The sequence below is a fragment of the Haemaphysalis longicornis genome, unplaced genomic scaffold (assembly GCF_048455015.1).
Source record: "Haemaphysalis longicornis isolate Haplotype H1 unplaced genomic scaffold, Haemaphysalis longicornis Haplotype H1 scaffold_1, whole genome shotgun sequence".
Classification (NCBI taxonomy): Eukaryota; Metazoa; Arthropoda; class Arachnida; order Ixodida; family Ixodidae; genus Haemaphysalis; species Haemaphysalis longicornis.
Window position 1 is genome coordinate 295,530,527 of NW_027526203.1, and position 21,480 is coordinate 295,552,006.

The following is a 21,480-nucleotide window of genomic DNA, read 5'->3' on the forward strand; positions in this document are numbered from 1 at the left end:
CTCAGCCTCAGATTTAGGGATGTGTATAACCTAAAACGTAAGCATAAGTAAACTGTAAGGAAAGGCTTTGAGCTTTAGTCCTTTAGGATGAGTACTCAAAACCGACCGACTACACACATGCCCTGACCTTTATTGGCCAGAGAGATGCTTTTTGGGACATTAATCCCCAATGAGTATTCTGGCAAGGTATATGCAAAACAAGTCCAAGATGTGTCCCACTAAATGACCCTTTCTGCCAGATGACTTTCAGAATACACGAGCAACAATTCCTTCTGGAAATTTTGTGATCTCATATGGGCTCTTTTACTCAACCCCCTGACGTGCCTTAATTCAGTTCACAAAAGTCATTTGCGCCTTTCTCACTAGAATGTGTGGCACAATGCGAACCGTGTTGTGCTGTCGAGTATGCCAATGACCTTCCACGGGACAGAACTGTACCCTGGAAAGGTCTCTCACTTGGCCTTCACAGAAAGAATTGTGGCATATGCGAGGACCACCACCAGTCACGCTGATTCCAGCAATTACCTGCAGATGCTGCAGGTAATTGCTCGGATCCGAGCAATTTTTGTGCGTGCATTTGTGCACGGACATTTGCGATGCACAGGTTAAAATTCATTCAGTGTTAGTAAAGGCACCACTTAAAGGGACCATGCAGGTAACATACAACTTTTATTTATTTGAAAGACTCAGCAGCTTCCCACAACTTTTTTCAACCAGAAATATTGCTGCCATCACTGAGGAAATGGCGCTGAAAGTGGTGGATTTCAAATTGACCACTTACTGTGCCACAAAATGGCACGAAAAAAAGCGGCCAAAAAGAAGCAGTGTGTACACTGACTCGATGCTGTCATGAAAATACTGGAAGATGGAATAGCTGATAAGACCTAGTAAAACCTAGTGAGGCGTTTCACTGCACAATGATGCCATACTGGACAAGGGAGCAGCCACTGGCTTTGTTCTGGCTCTGGGCAATCAAACTGACTAGAACTGGACAACTTGAGCTCATCTGACCTCAGTGCTTTCAAAGAAAAGGGCAAGCCGATTTGTTCGCAATTCTTTCTACATAGTAATTTGTCGTGCTGTTATGAGAGTCACTCAGGGATGGTACCTATGTAAATTTATTGTTGCTTTTGTTGGTATCAGCCTCACAAGTCGAGTGTGGGTAAACAGCTAATGAGTCGGCAACATTCATTCCACTTTGCTCACTAACAATAGCTTATATGATTGATGTTTGCACTGAAATGGACAACAGTCATTCCAATAAGGCGCTCTTTTGAGTGCAGAAAGGTTGTATATTGCCAACGTGGTCCCTTTAAAATGCTGTGCCACATTACTGGGACAGTGCTATAGCCATGCTGAGTTTTGATATATTTCTGATCAGTACATACTGAGTCCCCAATGATCCAGTAAACATGTTCGGTTGCTCTCATCCCCTCCCTACTTTCGAATACATGAGCATTAACAAGAGGCATATGGTCCTAGGAAACATGTAGACCTCATGTTTTAATGAACGTAAGTTAGAAAAGGACTGTACTGTTTACCCACTAAAACGACTCTATAACTACGCCAAGTTTCACCCCATTCATTACCACGTACAATTATTATTGGGAATTTTAAAACTATCACGGAACCCCACCACAGCCATGTTGCATTCGCACAGGATTTAAGAACATGGCTGTAAAAAAATTGTGATGGTAATTTGCCGTAGCATGTTTTTCCACTTGGCAGTGAACTATCACCCCTAAGCTTTGCATTCGTTCCATCTCATGAGTAGGTACTTTCTGCATCCCCATGTCCAGCTGAATATCGCAGACTCCTTGCTGATTTTACAAATTTTAAAACAATTTCATTTTGTACACACAACTTCTTCAGATCAGCTAGATTTTTTCTACGCCCTCACTCGCAAGCATGCAGACAGGCATTCCCATGCACCCACACATTAGGCCTAAATAAATTTTTATCACCAGAATTTCAAACAGATCAAGTCAAACAAAATTATGCTGACTTACCCACAGAAAAAAGGGGTAAGGCATAACTAAAATTCCATGTAAAAAACAAAAAAAACAAAAACATGTGCCGGTAAAATTCCTGCAGCTTCAAGTTTATATATATAAAAAAAGCAGATTTTTCCAAGCCCCAAAGGAAGAAGAGGTGAAAAGGAGCATATTAGTCAACACTTGGACTAAAACTCTGAAGTTTTAGCGCAAAAATAAGAGCTGCTCTATGTGTTTCTTCCTTGCCAAGGCTACAACCACCCACACCATTGGAAACAGCCTTTCACATTTTTATCAGTGACTGGTATCGACAGACGCCCAGTAGCATCTGGTTAAACAGAAGCTGCTTAAACCACAATCTACATGAAACAACAGCCCCAGTATTCCCTTGCGTTTTTGTTGTGCTAGCATAAGGGGAGTAAAAATTACTATCAGAATGGTAATTAATGTGCCTTAGTCAATTTTATAGACAGATATGTCTCTTCGGAGTCCAGTAAGAACGGTATGGATTACATTCCCCTACAAAAGTATTTCCCCTCCCATCTTTTTAACAATTTGCTGCCGCTGAAAAACTGCTTTGCACAAAAGTACATCGCACAAAAGAGCCACAGGAAACTTTATACAAACACGAGAGCCAGGGCACACAGTATTACAGGCAATGATACATTAATTAATTAATTAATTAACTTTATATCCTTGGCACTTCTAAAACATTGCCCGAACTCCGAACAGCATCGTGGATGCTGCCACTGAAACTGCGCATTTTTCACGCTGATGAATGTACTGCTACTTTTTTCGTGATTCTAAGCACTGAGTGATTTATGCTTGTACTCTTTTTCCAAGCAAGATGCCAAGCCTTCTTTTGTGTACTAACAAGCTCACAATTTGAGCAACTTCCATCTCTCTTAATCACTGGGGTGCGACATAGAAGCAAGAAGAAATGCTAGCTGTTTTATGTTAATGCAAACAAAGGACGTCCTATAGGGCATTTTCTGTATTAGAAGCCAATTTAAGGTACTCAGGATTTGCCCCCCTACACCAGAAAAAAAGAGAAAATGGCCTTTTACACCTAAACAAATCATGTCATACCTTATTTGTCAAACAAATCAAGGGTGACTTGTTCGAGCATTTGTTGAAGAACATTTGTTGAAGACAATAAAGATTTTAGACAAAATTACATAAGTGGTTTCCTCAGAACTGTCTTTGATGGTAGAATAGAATGAATTATCGGATATCAAGCATGACAATGCTGATTTTTTAATGGTGTGTGCGAGTGTGCTGAAGTGGTTGTCAAGGAATCCTATGCCTGCCGCAAACTCAGCCCTGTATCTGGTTTCATTATTTTAAAACACGATTCAGGGCACTGCAAACAGTGAAATAAGTAGGCATAGTTTTTTTTTTTTCTTCTAAGCTTTGTGGGCTACTTTTTTTTCCTAGTTGGACAAATCCACCTCATAAGAGATACATTGCAGCAAACAGCTGATCCCAACGTTTTTAAATGTGCTCTACAACTTAATGAGTTTTGGGCACTGAAACTAGTAATAAAGAAACAAATTTGTTTTATTTAACGGAGTATTGACACCAAAGTTCCATTTATAAAAATTGGTACTGTTCACTTCATAAACATGCCAAGATGCCTTTCCACAATCATGGGTGCAAAACACTGGAACCAATTATAAATCGATATTATTGCTACAGTTTTGAAAGGCTGGGAAATGGTGGCCCAGTCGCCCTGTGACGCCAAAAGGGGCTGGCAGTTTCATGAACGGAGTGAGTGACATAGGAGCCTCGAGCCAGTCAAACTTGAGGTGGCTTGCCCCTTCCCTCTCAGTGACATGTATATTAGTTGGGACCGTAATCGACAAGCCCATGCATGGAGCTTGCAGTGCCTTTGGCCCTTTCGCCCATTTACAGGCCAACTGCACTCAAAATTCTCAGCTCTTGAAAATGTTATTCCCGTATAGCCTGCCTACAGAGACCACAGGATACAAAATATGACAGCTGAAATGCGCGTATCTGCGGCGCAAACGACCATTAAAAATTGGAGATTTTGAACCCGAAATTGAGAAGAGTGAGAATCCGAAATTGACATTCCAGCCGGCCCAGCAGGCAAGTGAACGGCCGCACGCGGCAGCACGCGGCTGCACGCAGCCGGCCGACTGAAGTAAACCTGCGCGCAACACTTCCTCCTCGTCACAACCGTAGGAGAAGCGGCCCAGCGGAGCTCGACCGGTTTCCTCCTGGCTAGCCATAGGAAAAAGTGCAGGGCCAGCTGCAATCTCCCTTCCGCTTCATGGCTGTTTGCGCGATCCGCCAACAGATGCAGTGTCGCCTGCGACGGAGCTATTTTAAACGTTTCTAACTAATTAATGACGCATTTCATGGGGCTACTAATCATGTTCCAGTTGGTTTGCTGGTACGTACTGTAAGTTCAAAGTAAATTCGGTCGAGGTGAAATTTAAGTGCAGTTGGCCTTTAACTTTACTGCCCCCACCTCTCAGCGACTTAAAGGAGCCATGAAGAGAAAACACAAGTTCGGTTCATTCAAAAGATTGTCTCGTTAGAATCATACTGACACCACTTTTAACGTAAACTTCGCTCAAATAAGCTACATAATTAGGAAAAACGGGAATGGTCATGCGACCCACCAGCTCATTTCCCGCAACAGAACCTATGTCGTCACATGGGCTAAGCTCTGCGATTGGCGGAGGCTGGCAGAAGCAGACGCAAATTAGGTAGAACTTACAAAGTAGACGAACGAGCAATTTGCGCTTAAATTTAGGGCACATTCTTTACAAAGCAATAAGAACGATGGGACAAACAGTGGAAGTTACGAAAGCCCATGTAAACATAGAAGTACTGATGCGTTCTGATTGATTGATTGATTCTGGGGTTTAACGCGCCGACGCAACGCAGGCGATGAGGCGCGCCGTAGTGGAGGGCTCCGGGTTAATTTCGACCACCTGGGGATCTTTATCGTGCGCCGAAATCTCGTACACACGGGCGTTTTTGCTTTTCGCCTCCATCAGAAAAGCGGCCGCCGCGGCCGGGAATCGAACCCGCGACCTCGTGCTCACTGATGCGTTCTGCTGTTCGTATTGCGCACAGCATGCTTTGGTTTCGCTGCACAGCACTACGGTGCTTGGGGTTGTCTCAGACGACACTGGCCGATTGACGCAAGCAACGGTGTCTTACGTGACCCCATTTGTCGAGCGAGCACTGTTTCAGGGAACGAATATTTTCTCCCAGAACAAAAACAAGCCAGGTTTAAATGCGGGCAAAAACAAACCAAACGCTTGCCACGGTATGGTGACGCCATCTAGGTTACGGAACGTAAAGAAACGCGGGAACAAACGAACAAACCAACACCGCTGTACAGGGTGGAGACAACCTTTGAACGGTCCCGTGCCGCCGCAATTGGGCCAACGGGCTCAACGCGTTATTCTTTTCGTTTCCCACGAGACCTAGCAACGCGAAACAGACAATATGATTCAAACTTTTTCAGTAAACCACGTTGCGGCGATAATTTTAGCGCGGTTTTGACACAATGACTTGCTTCGGCGGCGAGCGAGCAACTGAAAATGGCGGCGCCAACGTATACGTGTCCGTACCCTGTACGGCGGGTGCGTGAATGAAGGTATTCTAGGCTGCAGAGCGGTCGGTTTCAGTGATGTCACTTGGAACCACGAAAACGCACGATTGAGCGGGAAAATCAAAATTTTAACCTAAATTGTTTAATTTCTCAGTGAATAAAGCACCGTTTGTATCCGTACAAGCGCTGGGGGCACTATACAACACGAAATCTTTCGAATAAAACCAACTTGTATTTTCTCTTCATGGCTCCTTTAAGAACAGCTGAATGTGACTAACTACTCTTTAACTGCGCTGGGGAAGGGGGAGGGGGGGGGAGATGGGATATAGGTGGCCGCGAAAGTTAGCCTTGGAAAATCAAATCCCCTTTGTCTAACAACGACGACGGTTGAAGAGCGAAGCTTTCTTGCATGTGAAAATCAAGTTTCTAAGTACCAAAGTCAAAGCCACTGCAATCAAAGTCAAAGCGTTGAAAATCCAAAAGCAAACTGCCTGTGAGTCAAAGTCCGAACTCACAGGATAGCAAACGAATTCCTCACGAGAAAGCTGAGCTCTCTCCCCACATTCTACACGGTGTGTCGGAATGGCGCAATTGGATAGACTGCAGCTTTGTACTGCGAGGAACCCAGGTTCGATTCCTATCACAGGAAACGTTTTTTCTTATCGTCATCGTCATCATCACCATCATGTGCCCTCCAATTGTGTAAAGCTGGCTCTTCTGCAGTGAGTTTTGGTTATGACACCACCATCAGTTAGACCAAAAAAGTTTCACTTTAAAAGTTAGCCTTGGAGCCAACAACAAGTCTAGCTTCTAGTTTGGACAGAAAAAGTGATGTCAGCTTGGACCTAAAGCACTCCGCACCAGCTCCCAGGTTTTCAGCAGCCGAAGCCAAAAGTGACGACATAAATAGTGCTGTAATTCATTATCAAAAGCATGCTGGTCAGCCGTAATTCATCCATTATAGTTTATATGCTACCAGACACTTATAAGGGCAATAATAAAAAAAAGAAAACCACATATCTGGCGTCAGTGCTCTTTTAATTAAAGGACAATTTATGACCAAAAGAAAAAGAAATAATTTTTTTTTCCCTACTGTCAACAGTATACAGTTAGTCCCAGCCCTGTGTAGTGCATAGTTAATACGTAATTTAAAGCTTGGTTTAAAGGGAAGCTGAAGCGCTTTCCAAAAAATTTGAGTTAGATTAACAGTTATATAGTTTCTTGCGCGCTGATTCCGAATATCACATTGAAATTTATCGTACATGAGTCCAAGTGGCATTTATCTTGCAAAAAGCGCGGCCCCGTTTGAAAGACGCGCGCTTTTCGTCTTTTGACGCCCCTGATTGGTTGCGCCCGTCATGACGTCAAAGGAGGACACCCTTCGGCCGCGCGGGTTGTCGGAAGCATTGCGAACGATCGCACGGTTGCCTTTGCGGCAATTTAGCTTGCAGTTTAATTTTCGCACATGACTGGAAGTTTGTTTTATAATTTCCCATGCTGTTGGTTCAATTATCTTGGAGCTTAAATTTGCTTTACATGACAGAGAATCCCAAAGCAGTGACTGTGACGTCGACTAGTGAGTTCCATCAAAATATTTTTGAATTAGGCAACCATGCATAGGGGGATTTTATACCTTATGTTAATATTATGTTAACTGTTTATTATTATACACAAAACCATTTATGCCGAAGATTAATGGGCGTTTTATAAACAATCTACCAGCGAAAAGCACGTATGTGCACTGCGCAAAAAAATAGCGTTCATGCGCTATAAACATATATGCGAGACACATCTTGCCGGTACACGCATAAACCAACAAGCAGACTCTGCTTCCGCATTTCCTTTGTTCGTTGTCGCCCACCCCAGCCCCGTTACTCATCCCCGTACACAGATCCACACGCGCGCGCAATTTCGGCAGCGGCGCTACGGCGCCTCCGCGATTGCTAGCTGCACTTCGATGAGTGGCGTCTTATTGCTTCACATGCATTTATTCTGAAAACACTGCAGCATGCTAGTGCCTGCTCAGCATTATTGGCTGTAGTAGGGCTTGATTTTCGCTTGTGCGTTGCGCATTCTGCTACAATATTATGGCCACCTCGTTATAATTAACAGACCAGTCGGACAAGGCAGTTACGTTGTAGTTACGTTACTTTAGGTAACAATCACCAAACGTTTGTGATAATGAATCGTTGGCCTGTTTCAGCATTTCTAGATTTAAGCATTTACCGCGCTAGTTGGACAGAGGCCGTATATTTACTCTTCACTCCTAATTTTTTTAGTATCATCATTAATATATCACCGACTATCACTGGAGCACACTTGAGGTTCAGTGACAACAAGTGCTTGCCAGGTTATAATATGCAGCCACACGGAATCTTGGGCAAAAAATTAGGCCCCCGCAGTCAACACAAATTATGGCACGATGGTGGTTCGGAGTGGTGTTTTTTTTTTTTAATTCCAGACAAACATCACCTTATCGTGACATGTATACTTGCAAAATAAGTAATCTGGTTGTCTTGGTTCTTTTACTTTGTAGGAATACTGTTTACCTCTTAGCCGGGAGAGAACTTCTATCAGGATTGGCCCCTTGTTTTAGTTTCGCCAAAAAATTGTTTTTTTGAACACTGTCCTGAGCCCATTGGGAAAGAAAACCGACGCGTTTAACGAAACAAGTATTTCCTGAACAAATGTGACTTGGTTTCTGGAATGGAACAAAACATCCCCGGCCAAAGTACAGCAGTATTCCCCATCCTTACTAAATCTAGAATCTAATGCGAACATTCACGTCCGTCGCATAAAAAAAAAAAACGCATTGGAGCGGTTTACAAAGTATTTAACGTAGTGTTGTATATTCTCTGTCATCAAGCACAGCCACCTCGGCTGTCGCTTCCGTATGTTATCAAGCATCCCGGCGTGGCATTATTCTGCTTAGGAATACGGAATGATAACGTATGCCTCGTTTGGCGTTCGTGCATACTTTTTGAACACGAAAATTGTACAAGTGAGTCCTATCAACCACAACAACAACAAGTATCATTCACAAGGAAACACGGCGAAAAGAGCATGGCCGAGGCAGCCGATCCGACCGGAAGTCCAGGTATGACGTTTTTCAGCCGGTTTTCGCCCGCGCTCTTCGGTCTTCCGGCATCGCGCGGCGAGATGGGGGCGGGGCGTCGGGCCACTTTTGTTTGCTCATTGCGCCGCTTCTATTGCATGTATTGCGAAAATATTTCGTACACATGAACTATTCAATGTGTACTTGCTGCTAGTCAACTTTTCTTTTAATTCTAAAACCGCTTCACCTTCCCTTTAAGCTTTGAAACCATCCTTAAACATTAAACACCCTCCATGAAATCAGACATACATGCAGATATACCCCATACACTGAGTACTGAGAGAACTAGCAGTGTTTGTATTATTTTACTGAGTCGGCTGTGCATGAAAAGCCAGCTGAATCTGTAATGAGCCATGCTCTTGAAAATTCTCACTTTTTTTTTTTTGTAATGACAGCAACCAATTTAATTAAGAAGGAATTCAGTTGTGCTTCCCCGAAACTAACATTGACACTCCTGAATGACAGAAAGCGGTTTCTTATAAATTAAATAAACAAAGTAAAACCTCGTTAAAAGAGACACTGTTACAAAATACACTTGGTTATAAGAGACATTTGAATGAAAACGGTTTGGTTGGCTTTCCTATGTTCACCTAGTTAGCAACATCGCATACAAGAGACATGTTTCCTGAGTTCCTTGAGTGTCTCTTGTAATGAGGTTTTAATGTACAAGAACCGGAAAGAAAGGTTTATACTAGCACTGTTTGAGTAACAAGTTTTAAAATGTCATTTGTGTACACAGAAAGTGAACACAATAAAAGCCCACTCTATTCCTTCTGAGCTCAACTTTATTCTTGAACCTCATGCCTACTAGAATGCAAAGAGACATTGGTTCCGCATAGTGAATCAGTCAAACTTTAAAAATCCGTATTAGCTACGATTGTAGTCATACCATGCATAAGGTATATTGAACATAAAAAATATGCAATTCAATGGCATGAAATGTGTTAGCTGAAAGCTTGGTGTAAGCTTTCACTTGAAGAAGAATGACAGCTTAAACAATGTTTCTCCACTTTGCAAAATTAATTTCATATTTGATAAAAAAAACTTTGTGAGAGCTCTACAGCCCCTTATGCAATATTAAATGACTCACAAACACACAGAACAGCACAAAGAGAACAGAAATGTATGTTTCTTAACCCATTAGGGCACAATTACTGCCACCGCACTCAAAGCTAATCTCAAATGCCAAAAAGTCACACTTTAACATGAGCCTCCGTGAGAGTTAACACTAACAGGGGTGGCAGCTTTTTTTACCTTGTTTATCTAGGGTTACAATTCTAATGAATTAAAAACCTGCACCTCCCGAGAGCACATCCTTCAATTCTGCAATAAATATGCATTGTTTGCGTCATCGAACAGTGAAAATGGTGAAGAAACATGTTCACACTTGGTCTGGTTGCGTATGTACTTCCCTTACATACTGCACTTCTTCCTCCTTTTGCGCTTCTTCTTTGCGTTTCTATTGGCCCCGACTTCATCACCGCAAAAGCATTCAGACTGTGCCAAGGGACAAGATTCTAGACTCGAAGTGGAGGCATGTAATACCTTGTGCTGGGAAAGGACTTCCCGCGGAAGTGTGAGGACCTTTTTAGTGAGCGGTGGAGTCCTCTGAATTATGTCAAAAACGTCAAGCAGTGAGTGTGACAAGCTTCTCAGCTCCGAGAGAATGCCTAGTGCAAAATCTTCCTTCGAGTCTCCGCTTGAATTGGCTTCAGCAGAACACCAGGGTTCTTCCCTTGCTTCTTCGCTCCAGCCAGAATCCAAAGGAAGCGGGCTGCCTTCAATGCTGCTACCTTGTTCTAGACTTTTTTGCACGGGAGCGCCCCTTTGAGAAGTAGAAGCATCATCCTCTCGAATGCCTGCACTTTGCCCCCCTTCTTCCGCACCTAAAGAAATGCGAAAATCGCTTTCTGTGTTGCCAGGTGGCGGCAACAACGAATTAGCTTTTTCACCAGGCTCTAGCAAGAATGAGTCGCCAACGTTTTCATAAGCAAGTTGACCACCAACATTTGCATCTGGAATTGCACCAGCGGCTTCTTTCAAGCTTACAATTGTGTTTAAGGCGTCAGCACATTCCAGAAGTGTCAGGTGACATGAGTTCATTACTTGTTCATCAGTGTTGGTTAGGCTGCTTTTGGAAATAGACTTTTGTATTGAACAGCTTGGCACTGAGATCAGCTCTAGACAACGTGTCAGATATATAACAGGTGCTTTAAAAACATTGATGTTTTCTAGATTAAATGAAGAGCTTGATCGCTCTAGTTTTCTTACTGCCAGGCTATTTCCTTTCTGCCCCTTCTTAAAATTACAAATCATGTCTGTTTCTTTAAGGCACAATACCTTGCTTTCCCCAAACTCAGTGATTACATAAGGAGGAAAAGCCTTCGGGAGATGCCTAAATAACTCCAGTAATACAGATGGCTGTACTTCAGAGTGAGGCACAAAAATAAGCTCTTTGTCACTCAGTGTGGACCTTGAAAATGAGCCCAAATATATAGAACCCCGCATCATTTCTATCTCTTGCAATGTCAAGGGTGTGCACTGGTTTGTAAATATGACAACAATAAACTTATCCAAATCAATGCCACTGCTCTTTTCCTCCGATGTGTTTCCCTCAGAGATGCCGCCTGCGGCCACTTGAGAAGCTTGCAACAACTCAAGAATAACATTTTCTGGAAGTGAGACGGCAGCAGCATCCTTCGGTGACACTTCTGGCATGCGTGTCTTTTCTGTCTCTCCAAATTCATCTTTCACACTAAACGGTTCAGTGCAGTGTCTGGGAAAACTATCACAAAAACTGGTCGGTTTCTTCTCGTTCGCGGCGACGTCACTGTCTTCAGTCCTGATGGCAAAATCTATGTCTTCAGTGCTGCCAGATTCTTGAGAAAGGGTTTTCCGGATGCTTTTTTCTTCCAGGCAGCTCTCTTCTGTTTTGGATTCTGCCAGTTGAAGCAAACAAACAGTCACCAGGTCAGTCTTCTGAGCTGCTGTTGGCGAAGAGCATGCTGCAGATGTCTGTACATGATGGCAGCAGGAAGACTGGACCTGTCTTCTTTGCTCGCCACTGGTACATTTGTTGTCTTTGGAGAAAGCAGGCAGCTCACCCAAATGGACGGAGGAGGCAGCTCATCCAGCCCTTTCATCCACTCAGGACGGCTGGTCCATCGGTGTTATGCCACACGCTCACACCACACAATTAGGTGGGAAGGGGCAACTTGCACAGCTTGCACGTGCAGTCAGACAGGGGTGAGTAAGTCACTGCACACAGCGTGAGCTACCATTATTCTCATGGGGCAAGGGGTGGATGCAGTTCCACAATGAATTTTGCGCCACGTCATCGAAGTGGCTGAGGAATGTCTCTGGTGCATTCGGCACTGTGTGGGTATTTGGAACCTAGAGACCCTTGATACAAGCCAGGTCTGGTTGTTTCATCACATCAGCTCGGTGAGTAGGCTAAGCTGGTTGGTTTTCTGGGGGGGGGGGGGCTGTCCTTCTAAACTCAATCAAGAGTTCCATCATGGGAAGGGGCCAATCATAGCAGTTTCCTTGCTAACACAATATAGCACTGTAGTCGGATACAGCTGAAACCACGTTGCCATTATGACATCACGGACCCATCTAAACAGGCAGTGTTCATAATTTGTTATGTTTGAACAAAACACGCCACTTGTTCACCTATAACATCACCTGTCAGTGCAGAGCCTCAGCTATACAGGTGGCTATACCAACACATCCTTAACCATGGTTAAAATAACTGGTTATTTTAAACTCTTTGTGCTGTTATGTGACAGGTCAAAATGCAGTTGCTCTGCCAGCCAGGGCTAACACAAACCGAGCTTGAAAACCTTTGTGTGGGGTCATTAAAATGCAAGTACAGTGGAACCCCGCTGGTATGTCCCCCGGACTTGCGACAACCCGCTTCTAAGATGGATCACTGCAGTCCCGGCCAACTTCCCCTCGAAACAATGCATTAAAAACCCCGATATGATGCTCGGGTGCACACGGTCCACTTCATAAGACAGTCCCAGGCGTGGATAAACCTGCGCTTTTCCCATCTTTTTACACCACTTCACTGCCTCGTCACAACCTTTCTTTGTTCTTAATCCCCATTTGACGCTGCTTGATTTGCAAAGGTCTGCAGGCGGGACAGACCACTTGCTGAACAGACGCAAGCAAGCAGGCGGGTACTTGCGAGCGGGAGTTAAATTTTCGACAGCTCCACGCGGCAGCAGCATGCCAACGCGCCAACCGCGAGAAGTCAAAGTTCAGGTGACTGGTGGACCATGAATTTGAAGCTCCCATTGAGCCGCCACCAACGAACGCAAAAACACAAACGACGCGACCCCGCGGCGATAACCGAACACCCGCTTTCCTCGCCCGCTCAATCAGAGTTTCTTCCTTTCGCGACGCTCTCTCTCCATCTCTGCTCTCTGCTGATCAGTGTCTTTCAAAGCGGCGTTGTTGCTCCACTCCTTTCTTGGCTGCTTTATTTTCCATCGCTACCTGGTAGTATTGTTCGTTTCGCTTGGCCTTAGCAGTTTCACACTCGCCTTTTTCGCCTTTTCCTCTCTCAATTTGCTCGACCACGTCGGCCTTATCTCGCGTGCACAAGACGCAGAGCTGGTGGGCTATAACTAGCACTGGACAGCACAGGGATCACGTAGCGCACGGTGCTTGGATGGCGGGCTAGCTCGGACGCCGTAGAGGGGAGGGGGCACAAAATAAGCGCTACTTCTTTTTTAAATGGGGGATTTTAGCTATAGGTTTGTAAATTGCACGAGAACACACTAAATATAGTAGTTTAAATAAGTTCTTAGCCCACATGTCGCGTGAGCCCGGCTACTAGGCCGACATTCACCCGCACCCCGGTCATACGACGCTTTCGTGTGGCCCCTTAAAATTCGTTTTATCGAGGTTCCACTGTAACGTGAACTTACTCGACCCAATGAGCTCAATCTTCAACTTACAAGCGGTTTCTCGCACAGGAACACATTTACCGAACCTTCCGAAAACAAAACATTTACATCAACCCGCACCATATCTACCAAGTGTAAAAAAAAAAAAAAAAAAAAGGAGCAGAAAACAGCAGTGCTGCAATGGGCAATGGAGCTGTCGGTTTGACCCCAGCATAACTGGACTGCTTTTGCCACACTACTTATAAATAGCACAGTCGGTGTTTAGCGAGTAGGATGTGCTCCCAGGTGGTTTACTGCAGAAGTGCTCACGTCGGCAAGGTAAAGCCCTAGTAACATGAAAATCGATAAATATGCAGTCAAACAAGGCAGCACAGAGACAAACATTTCATACAGTGTTTTTGGGCTACACCCTCCTTTGTCTTTTGATGAGCAGTTTGGCTCTTTGCCTGCCACCCCTGCAGTCCTCCCCAAAGCCTTTCGACCTAATTCATACATGAACTACCGACACTCAGAAAAAAAGTAGTGAGGGAATGCAAGCAAGTTAAGGTAAAAAAAATGCCTGTACACAGGCCACAAGTCAGTCGGAATGTCACTAGGCGCTGCTACAATGGTACCAACGGAACAGAACTGCATAGCTCACTGTTTGGCTCCAAAATAATGCGTGAAGCACAATAAACTCTTAAATTTTCTTTGCTTAACATCACTGCTATTTGCTCTTGCCATCTACAACAGTGCTGCATGGTCACTTGAGATGCACCTAAAAATATGTATACCATATGCATCTAAAATTTAGGAACCATGTTGCTCGAATACCTGCCATTTAGTACCTTTAGAAGATGTTCAAGCAGGCAAAATTAGGAAGAAGCAAAAAAACATTTTTTTTTCTTTTCACGGTCTCTTTTAGCAGGGGCTCTGTACGATATGCTACTGCGAAAGAAAGCTTATTTTATTAACCGCACTTTATATTTTACTAAATTAAAGAAAATTGTGCACATCTAATTGTACCATACCAGATGACAGCTGGCCCAACACTAATATCAATGCGAATGTCAAGGCTGAAAGAAAATACCTTTCTTTCCCTGAAGGATAAATCCCACTTTTTCTTGATAAGTCAATGGCCCTTCTATTTTGGAATGCTATGTTCCCCTTCTACGAAATCACAGGGTCAATCATGATTTATAGGTACCCAGTATGATGCTCCTTCAACCTTACAGCAAGAGCCCGGTAGACGAAAAAAGAAATTTTTAAAAACAGGCTTTGCACTGAAGCACAAGCTAACGTGGCTCGTTTAAAGAAGAAAAATGTAGGTAACATTTTACAGCAGGGCACGCGACCTTCTGGCATTCCTTCTATCCGTAATCAGAAATGTCCTTGTCAGTAGAATACTAACATCAAGCACTCTTGATGTACATTTTTTATACAAATCACTGTATGAAAAGTTCCCGAGGTTGGATGAAGATTCAGAAAATAAATATACTCAAAGTAGCTGGGTGGGCTTTCATGTAACCTCTGGCTGCACTCAGATGGGTGCTTATGTCCCTACTACCTGAAATTTAAACTCTCATTTTCCTTCCATCAAAAGACAGTAGAGTGCAAAAAGAGCACTGTGAGACTTAAAGCTAGTGTAAGTTCACAAGTGTTGCTTACACAAGATAGTGGGCTAGTAATGTTTTACTGCCTCATTATAAAAAATTTCAGTTTTCTAGTATCAAAGTAACATATAATCACAGGCAACGATTTGAAAGAGCTTCTGTACTTTTTATGTTGTGGGTAATTAAGCAATTACTAGTGGCTTCAATGAAAGAACTAAGTTTCTACAGAATGAAGCTAGCAAGCTTTTTTCTTTCCAGTTACAAGGTAGTTGAGTGAAAAAAAAAAAAAAAAGAAAACGAAGGCATTGTTTCGATAGAACAGTGAGTTTCTGCTAAAAATTCTTGAACACGAGAAATTGTACCGTAGCGTCTGCTTAAAAGGAAGGTAGCGGGACCACTAAAATTCGTTTTATTTTTTAGGTGTTTCGACTGACAACACTCAGCTATTTGCCGAAAGATCCAATTAAAAAACAAAACCTTGGTGCTAGTGTTTCATTTAGGTAGCCATTCCATCAAAGCACTTCCATTTACCCGACTGCACGGCATAAACCTTAAAAGAACTGAAATAAATGTTGGAGCAGTATTAAATTCTGTCCACCAGCCTATTCTGAAAGAAGCACAACTGCACGAGTCTGACCAGCGCTACAGGGCACTGATGTGCGTGAGTTTAAACTTGTGCACATCACAGTTATTTCAAGTCCCTCATTCAATTGAATGAGGAACTTGGCCTGCATTTCAATTTTGTGTTATTTCCTTAAAGCAAAGCAAAATTTCCTGCATTACATGCGATTTCTACACAACGTACTGCACTACCCTTGTGCTGAGGGTACCCTGCAATTTTATAATTACGCACTTTCTGCGATCTTTGCTTAGTAAAGAGTCAGTTGAACGATATTAGCTAAATAAATTGCCCACAAATATAAAAATGATGATACTTAGTAACAATCACAAATAATTATTATCAGTTAAAAAACCTTTGAAACTTCCTCCTGGTTAGGTGAGACAACCTGTATCAAGTCATCACCAACAGCGCAATCTACCAATAAAAAGAGGGGGGGGGGGGGGGGAGGTACAGCTTGGTATAAAAAATATACCAAAATTTGGAATATTGAATGCATTACTATAGTACACAACAATACAACGACCCAAAAAAAAAAAAAAGGATTTTGTCATCATTGTCTAATGCCACAAGAATATTTTTAAGATGACAGTCATGACAAACTAGTTGCATAAAATTTTTCGACCAAACATATTGTTTAATCTACTTCTATCTCCATTTTCTCTATGCAGACAGCATTTCGCATAACAAATGTTTCAATAACAACCTCCAGCAAAAATTGTTCTCTCGTCCCCCTGGCAAATGTAACTTCATATTAGGAACAAAAGCTTTGTTTCATGTTTCCAACGCAAACAGATCAATAAAAACTGGCTCCGAAAACAACCTTGTTGTCATTGAAAGAAGCATCTTCGGGCCCAGACCATTGCAATCCAGACATTATATATGAGCATATCAACACTTATCAGTGGGAAGTAAAGCTTATCTGAGTGTCAGGGTAAAAGTTATGCTGACACTCGGTAAGCATGAGAAACATATAAGCATCTCTCAACAAGAATGACTTCACTGCAAAACACTGTGACCTGGTCAACGTGTTGGTAATGCACAAAGGGGCAAAGCAACCTCGCCCTCAAGTTCTCATTCCTCTACTTCCGAGTGTCTTGGCAGAAATAAAGCTACGCTAAAACATGAATACTGAAGCAGCTTTAAATACAAAACTCACGGCCTGGAAAAGTTTTCATCTTACAATGCAACGAACAATTTCGAACGCTTCAAGCTCAACTTTTCTTTAATTTTGCTACAGTTGAACTTGTACACCAGCCAACTTTCATTTCAAGCACGGGACTAAATAAAAAGAAAACATAGCAAGAGCATCTTGTCAAAAATTGCTTCAATTTCGCAACCGCAGTAATCTCAGTAATGAAGAAAAAAAAAAAGAAAACATTCACACAAACTGGAAGACCAATCTGGAAAGGATATTGCACAAGTATGTTTACCTGCTCACCTGTGTTGGGAGAAACTGAGCAGAAATCAAGCTATGCAGTGTAGCGGGGAAGACAGCGGGGCGTCTGACTCGGAAGAGGATTGTTATGCACACACTCTAACCCCACGCCCCGGTCTCCCCCTCTCCGCAAAATTGACTAATTGGATTAGTGCAGGCCTAAGCCTCTCCTCCTTGCCCCAATCCTTTTACCAGCCGCTGTGACCTTATTTTGTATCAACAGCACCACAGTCGGGCCGGGCCGCCTTTCTGAAGGAAGGCAAGGCTGCACTGCGATACTCACATATCGCACAGATTAGAAGTACAGCATTTTTTTTTTTCAATTTTTGTTCTACGCCTTGTTGAGTACTCAAAACATTACTTTCTTTATCTTACTTAAACATTGCAAATTCTCGCTGTCAATAGGTAAATACTGCACAAATATGTGACCTCTTTTGTCCAATTCATTAAATATATAAATTACACTGGCTCATTGAGCTTCAACCTACACGTACACAATTTATATTGCTTGCACTTCTTTGCAAAGGCCGTAAAATAAGACAGCATGAAGATACTTATATGATCCCACGTACTACTGACTGGAATAAAACTCTCCCTCCTTTTAAACGCAGAGTCACTTTAAAGGCAACAGTATGACTGCCGCATTGCTAAAATAATAAACAGGCACAATGCTTCATGCAGGCGTGGACAACAGGGCAGGTCCATGCACTAACTACGTACAACATGCAGACATTGGAATCGGGCAAGGAGCAACACCGCTTGTTTGTCAGCAATACAATGCGCAAGAAATCCAACAAATGCACATTTCAACATCAGGCTACACTTCCAGCCGCTGCGGCAATAATAACCCCTCAGCAGTTCCTTCGATAGCTCACTATGGACGACTTGGGCTTTTCTATGGTTCAGATCCTCCATAGCACCCCTTGCTGTAATTGGCTGGGGACACGTTTAGGGAGGCCAATTAGGGTCACTAAAAGTGGCTCAGCGAAGCTGAGTATCAAGAAGGTTCACACCTTAGTGTCAATAATCTGAAGCATAAGTCATCCCTGGTGCAAAGTCAAAAATAGCATTCTTGAAATTAAACAAAACTATCTCAGTATTGAAAATTTCAATTATCTACCATCATTCTATGCACCGAAAGCATAACTTTCACGGCCAATAATGATGTAAATGATTGAACATCAACAGAAAATTATTTGTCTAAACAATACGTCGCCTTTCTGACTGCCACTGAACATTTTTCCGTAAACAAGAAGTTATACTCCTTCAGTGATCTGCCACTGCAAGGGTTATTAGATAAGTTAAAAACACTGTACCACAAAATGCTAATGAATCTACTACGTAATCTGGAGCATTTATTTGCACTAATACTAAATTGGCAATGTGCATGCATTAAAAGTTGGAAGCCCAGGTTAATTTTTTTAGAAAAGCAGTTGCACATCAAGTTTAAAACATACAATTCTGGGCGTGTTTACATAATTAGACTATAGCACTTTCAGCCTACGTTATGCTCAACAAACACGTGGGCTTATCTAATCACTGCATAAAATTTTTTTAACACTTATCTATGCTCATGTGAATTAAAAGCTTAGTAAAAGCGTAACTACTGTAGTTATTGAGCCTAAAAATATGCACTATTCTTTTTAACAACTAACTGCCCTCTTTCGGTGTGAGCCCACCCTCAAATGTGCGAGATTCTGCAAATGCAGCGAACCCAGCCGTCCTCAGTATTTTGGTCCCCCAGCAACTATAACCAATTTTTCTGACGGTGTGCACTAAAGGCACTAAATTTTGAGTAAATAAAGCCCGAAATATACTCAACAAAGATAGGGTGTGGCCTACCACCAAGATGTCTCTGAAAAATGTGTCTGACAGTTTTAATGCCTGGTCCCATGCATGAAGTTACATTCCAGCATCAATTTTGTAATAATAATAGTAAAAGCTGGGTTTTTCGCAAAGCAGGCAAACGTTTCTTGCCTCACTACACGATATTTGCAGTTAAGGTGGATTTACCAGACAATGTCGAGCTGTGCAAAAATCCAAACAAGCGCACAACTGTACAGCAATCTGAGAAGAGAACCTTATTATTATTATTTTTTCCAAAGATGCAAATGGCACGATCTAAATCAAACCTGCACAGAGCCTGAGCCTTAACATCCCAGCTGACTTTTTTTTTTTTTTGCTAATATGCCAAATTTCGGGAGCATCAATAAATTAGCTATCAGCAGTGCATACTGGCTCATGCTAAAGCTGAAGTGGAGCGTTAATTGTGTAAGCAAGTATGGATCGATACGGGGACTACTGTCAGTAGCGGGACGAGTGAGAAGGGAAGAGTGAAAAGCCCCTCGACTCTGTGCTCACGGCAGCCGCCAGTATGTTTAGCAAGGGTCCTTTTCAGCGCCTGGAGAGACCGCAAAATGTCAAACGCAAGGGAACTCGAATTTTCCATGGCATATATCTCCAAGTTTTCTCACAAACTTAATTCGAAATTAAAGTTGGTTTGCTTACCTTGCCTTGATCTTTTCATACTGCAACTTCCTCTTTTTCTTCCAACACACTACTTGCATTACCGCTTGTATATAAAGCATCTTTATGACGGTTTGTAATTCTTCGTTTTGATCAGGTGCAACAATGTTCGAATCGAAGCATGCACAAAGTGTCCCGGGCCTCCCAAGTTGTTTTCTTTCGTAGCTATATTACCTGGAGAACGATTCACGTAGCTCCCACACATTAAACCACAAACACTGGCCACCGAAAACACTGATCCGATGTCTAGCCTGCACTTGTTTCCATATTCGCACTAGGAAGCCCACCTTTCTCTTCCACCTGGGTGCGGGCAAGGGGACCCGAGAGAGCTTCCGCTTCGGCCGTGGCAGTGGTTGCGCTGCTGGAGAGGGTGGGCTCGGTCCTCTCGTCCTCTGGAAGGCTCGATACGGACACCTGGCTGGTGTCCAGGTCCGACGCCCACGTCTCGGACTCCCCCGGCCGGGGAGCCCCTGCAGGCTCTTCCATCTCTGCACAGTCACGCAGGGGCGGCACTTGAATCATTCCACTGCTCTGACAGCGGCAGACTGTGCTGTGGGCTGAACCAAATGAAACTCGGCCAGAACATAGCTCGCAAACTTGGCAGGTCGCAAAAACCAAGAGCAATACTGCAAGAGTGACAACTACCGTATTTTCTGGTCTATAAGTCGCACCTTTGTATAAGGCGCACCGCCCTCAAAATGGCAGTTTTTCCGAAAAAAAACGTATATAAGTTGCAGCGGTGTATAAGACGCACCGGTATATAAGACGCACTTGTTAATTAGGTAAACTCAGTGAATCAGATCATTGGAAAGTGCAGCGAAAGTACATAGTTGTGGCGGCCGCCGCCTATGAACGCATCCCCCGGTAAGGAGAGCTAGACACGTGCATAAACCGTCCAAAGTCGAGAAGAGTACTAACTTCTCAAAAAGGGTTTATTGATGCACACAGATGGCACGTACTAACAGACGAAGTTTAGGTAAAAGCATCGAAGTCTTCTTCCTCCGACTCGCTAACGAATAATTCAGCAACTTCAAGTGGGAGTTCCGCCGGCACATCACTGTCGTCTGCCGACTCACTGGTGTCTTCTTCGCCAACATCGTCACCACTCGCGCACCGGATTACTCCGGCCTTTATCAACCCGGCTACAACTGTTTTTGTAGAAATGGAGTCCCAAGAGTCGGAGACCCATTTGGCCACCTCTCCAAACGTCGCGCGTCTCTTGCGTGCTGTCGTAAATCAGCGTAATAAAGGTGTCATGGCGGACGGAAGTGACGCGAACGGAAGTGGCCTGAAAATCGAAACTTATCAGCAAGCTGTCATTTTAAAAATTAGCAGCACGTTTACCTCCTTCAGAGTAACTCTCTGTAATAATTTATAAGCTGCTTTTCGTTTTTGCAACCCAGTTTGATGTTACTTTGATTTTATTTTTAACTGTAGTTACTGCGCATGGCATAAAGTGGCGCGCGGTTGTCGCAGGCCGTTATCATTGTTTTAGACTAGCAAAAGCTGCAAATTCTTTGGTTTAACTTCCCCAAGCGACATATGGGCTATGAGAAACGCAGTAGGGGTGGGCTTCGGATTCATTTAGACCAGGGGTTCTCAGGCATGTTGGTCCCAGGGAACCCTGCTAAGCTCCGTTAAGTGCCAAGGAACCCCCCCCCGTCCCTCCCTCGCCATTTTTCATTCCG

General features: G+C 43.3%; 1 protein-coding gene across 10 annotated transcripts in view; it reads right to left on the reverse strand.

The window, feature by feature from the left end:
• LOC144148417 (uncharacterized) overlaps nt 1-21,480 on the reverse strand; it is a 203,713-nt gene that overhangs the window by 32,160 nt on the left and 150,073 nt on the right. For all 10 annotated transcript variants that reach the window (XM_077680008.1, XM_077679998.1, XM_077680004.1 and 7 more), the window contains one exon: nt 20,080-20,280. In XM_077680008.1, the coding sequence (XP_077536134.1) occupies nt 20,080-20,280 (201 nt within the window). The remainder of the gene's footprint in view (nt 1-20,079; nt 20,281-21,480) is intronic.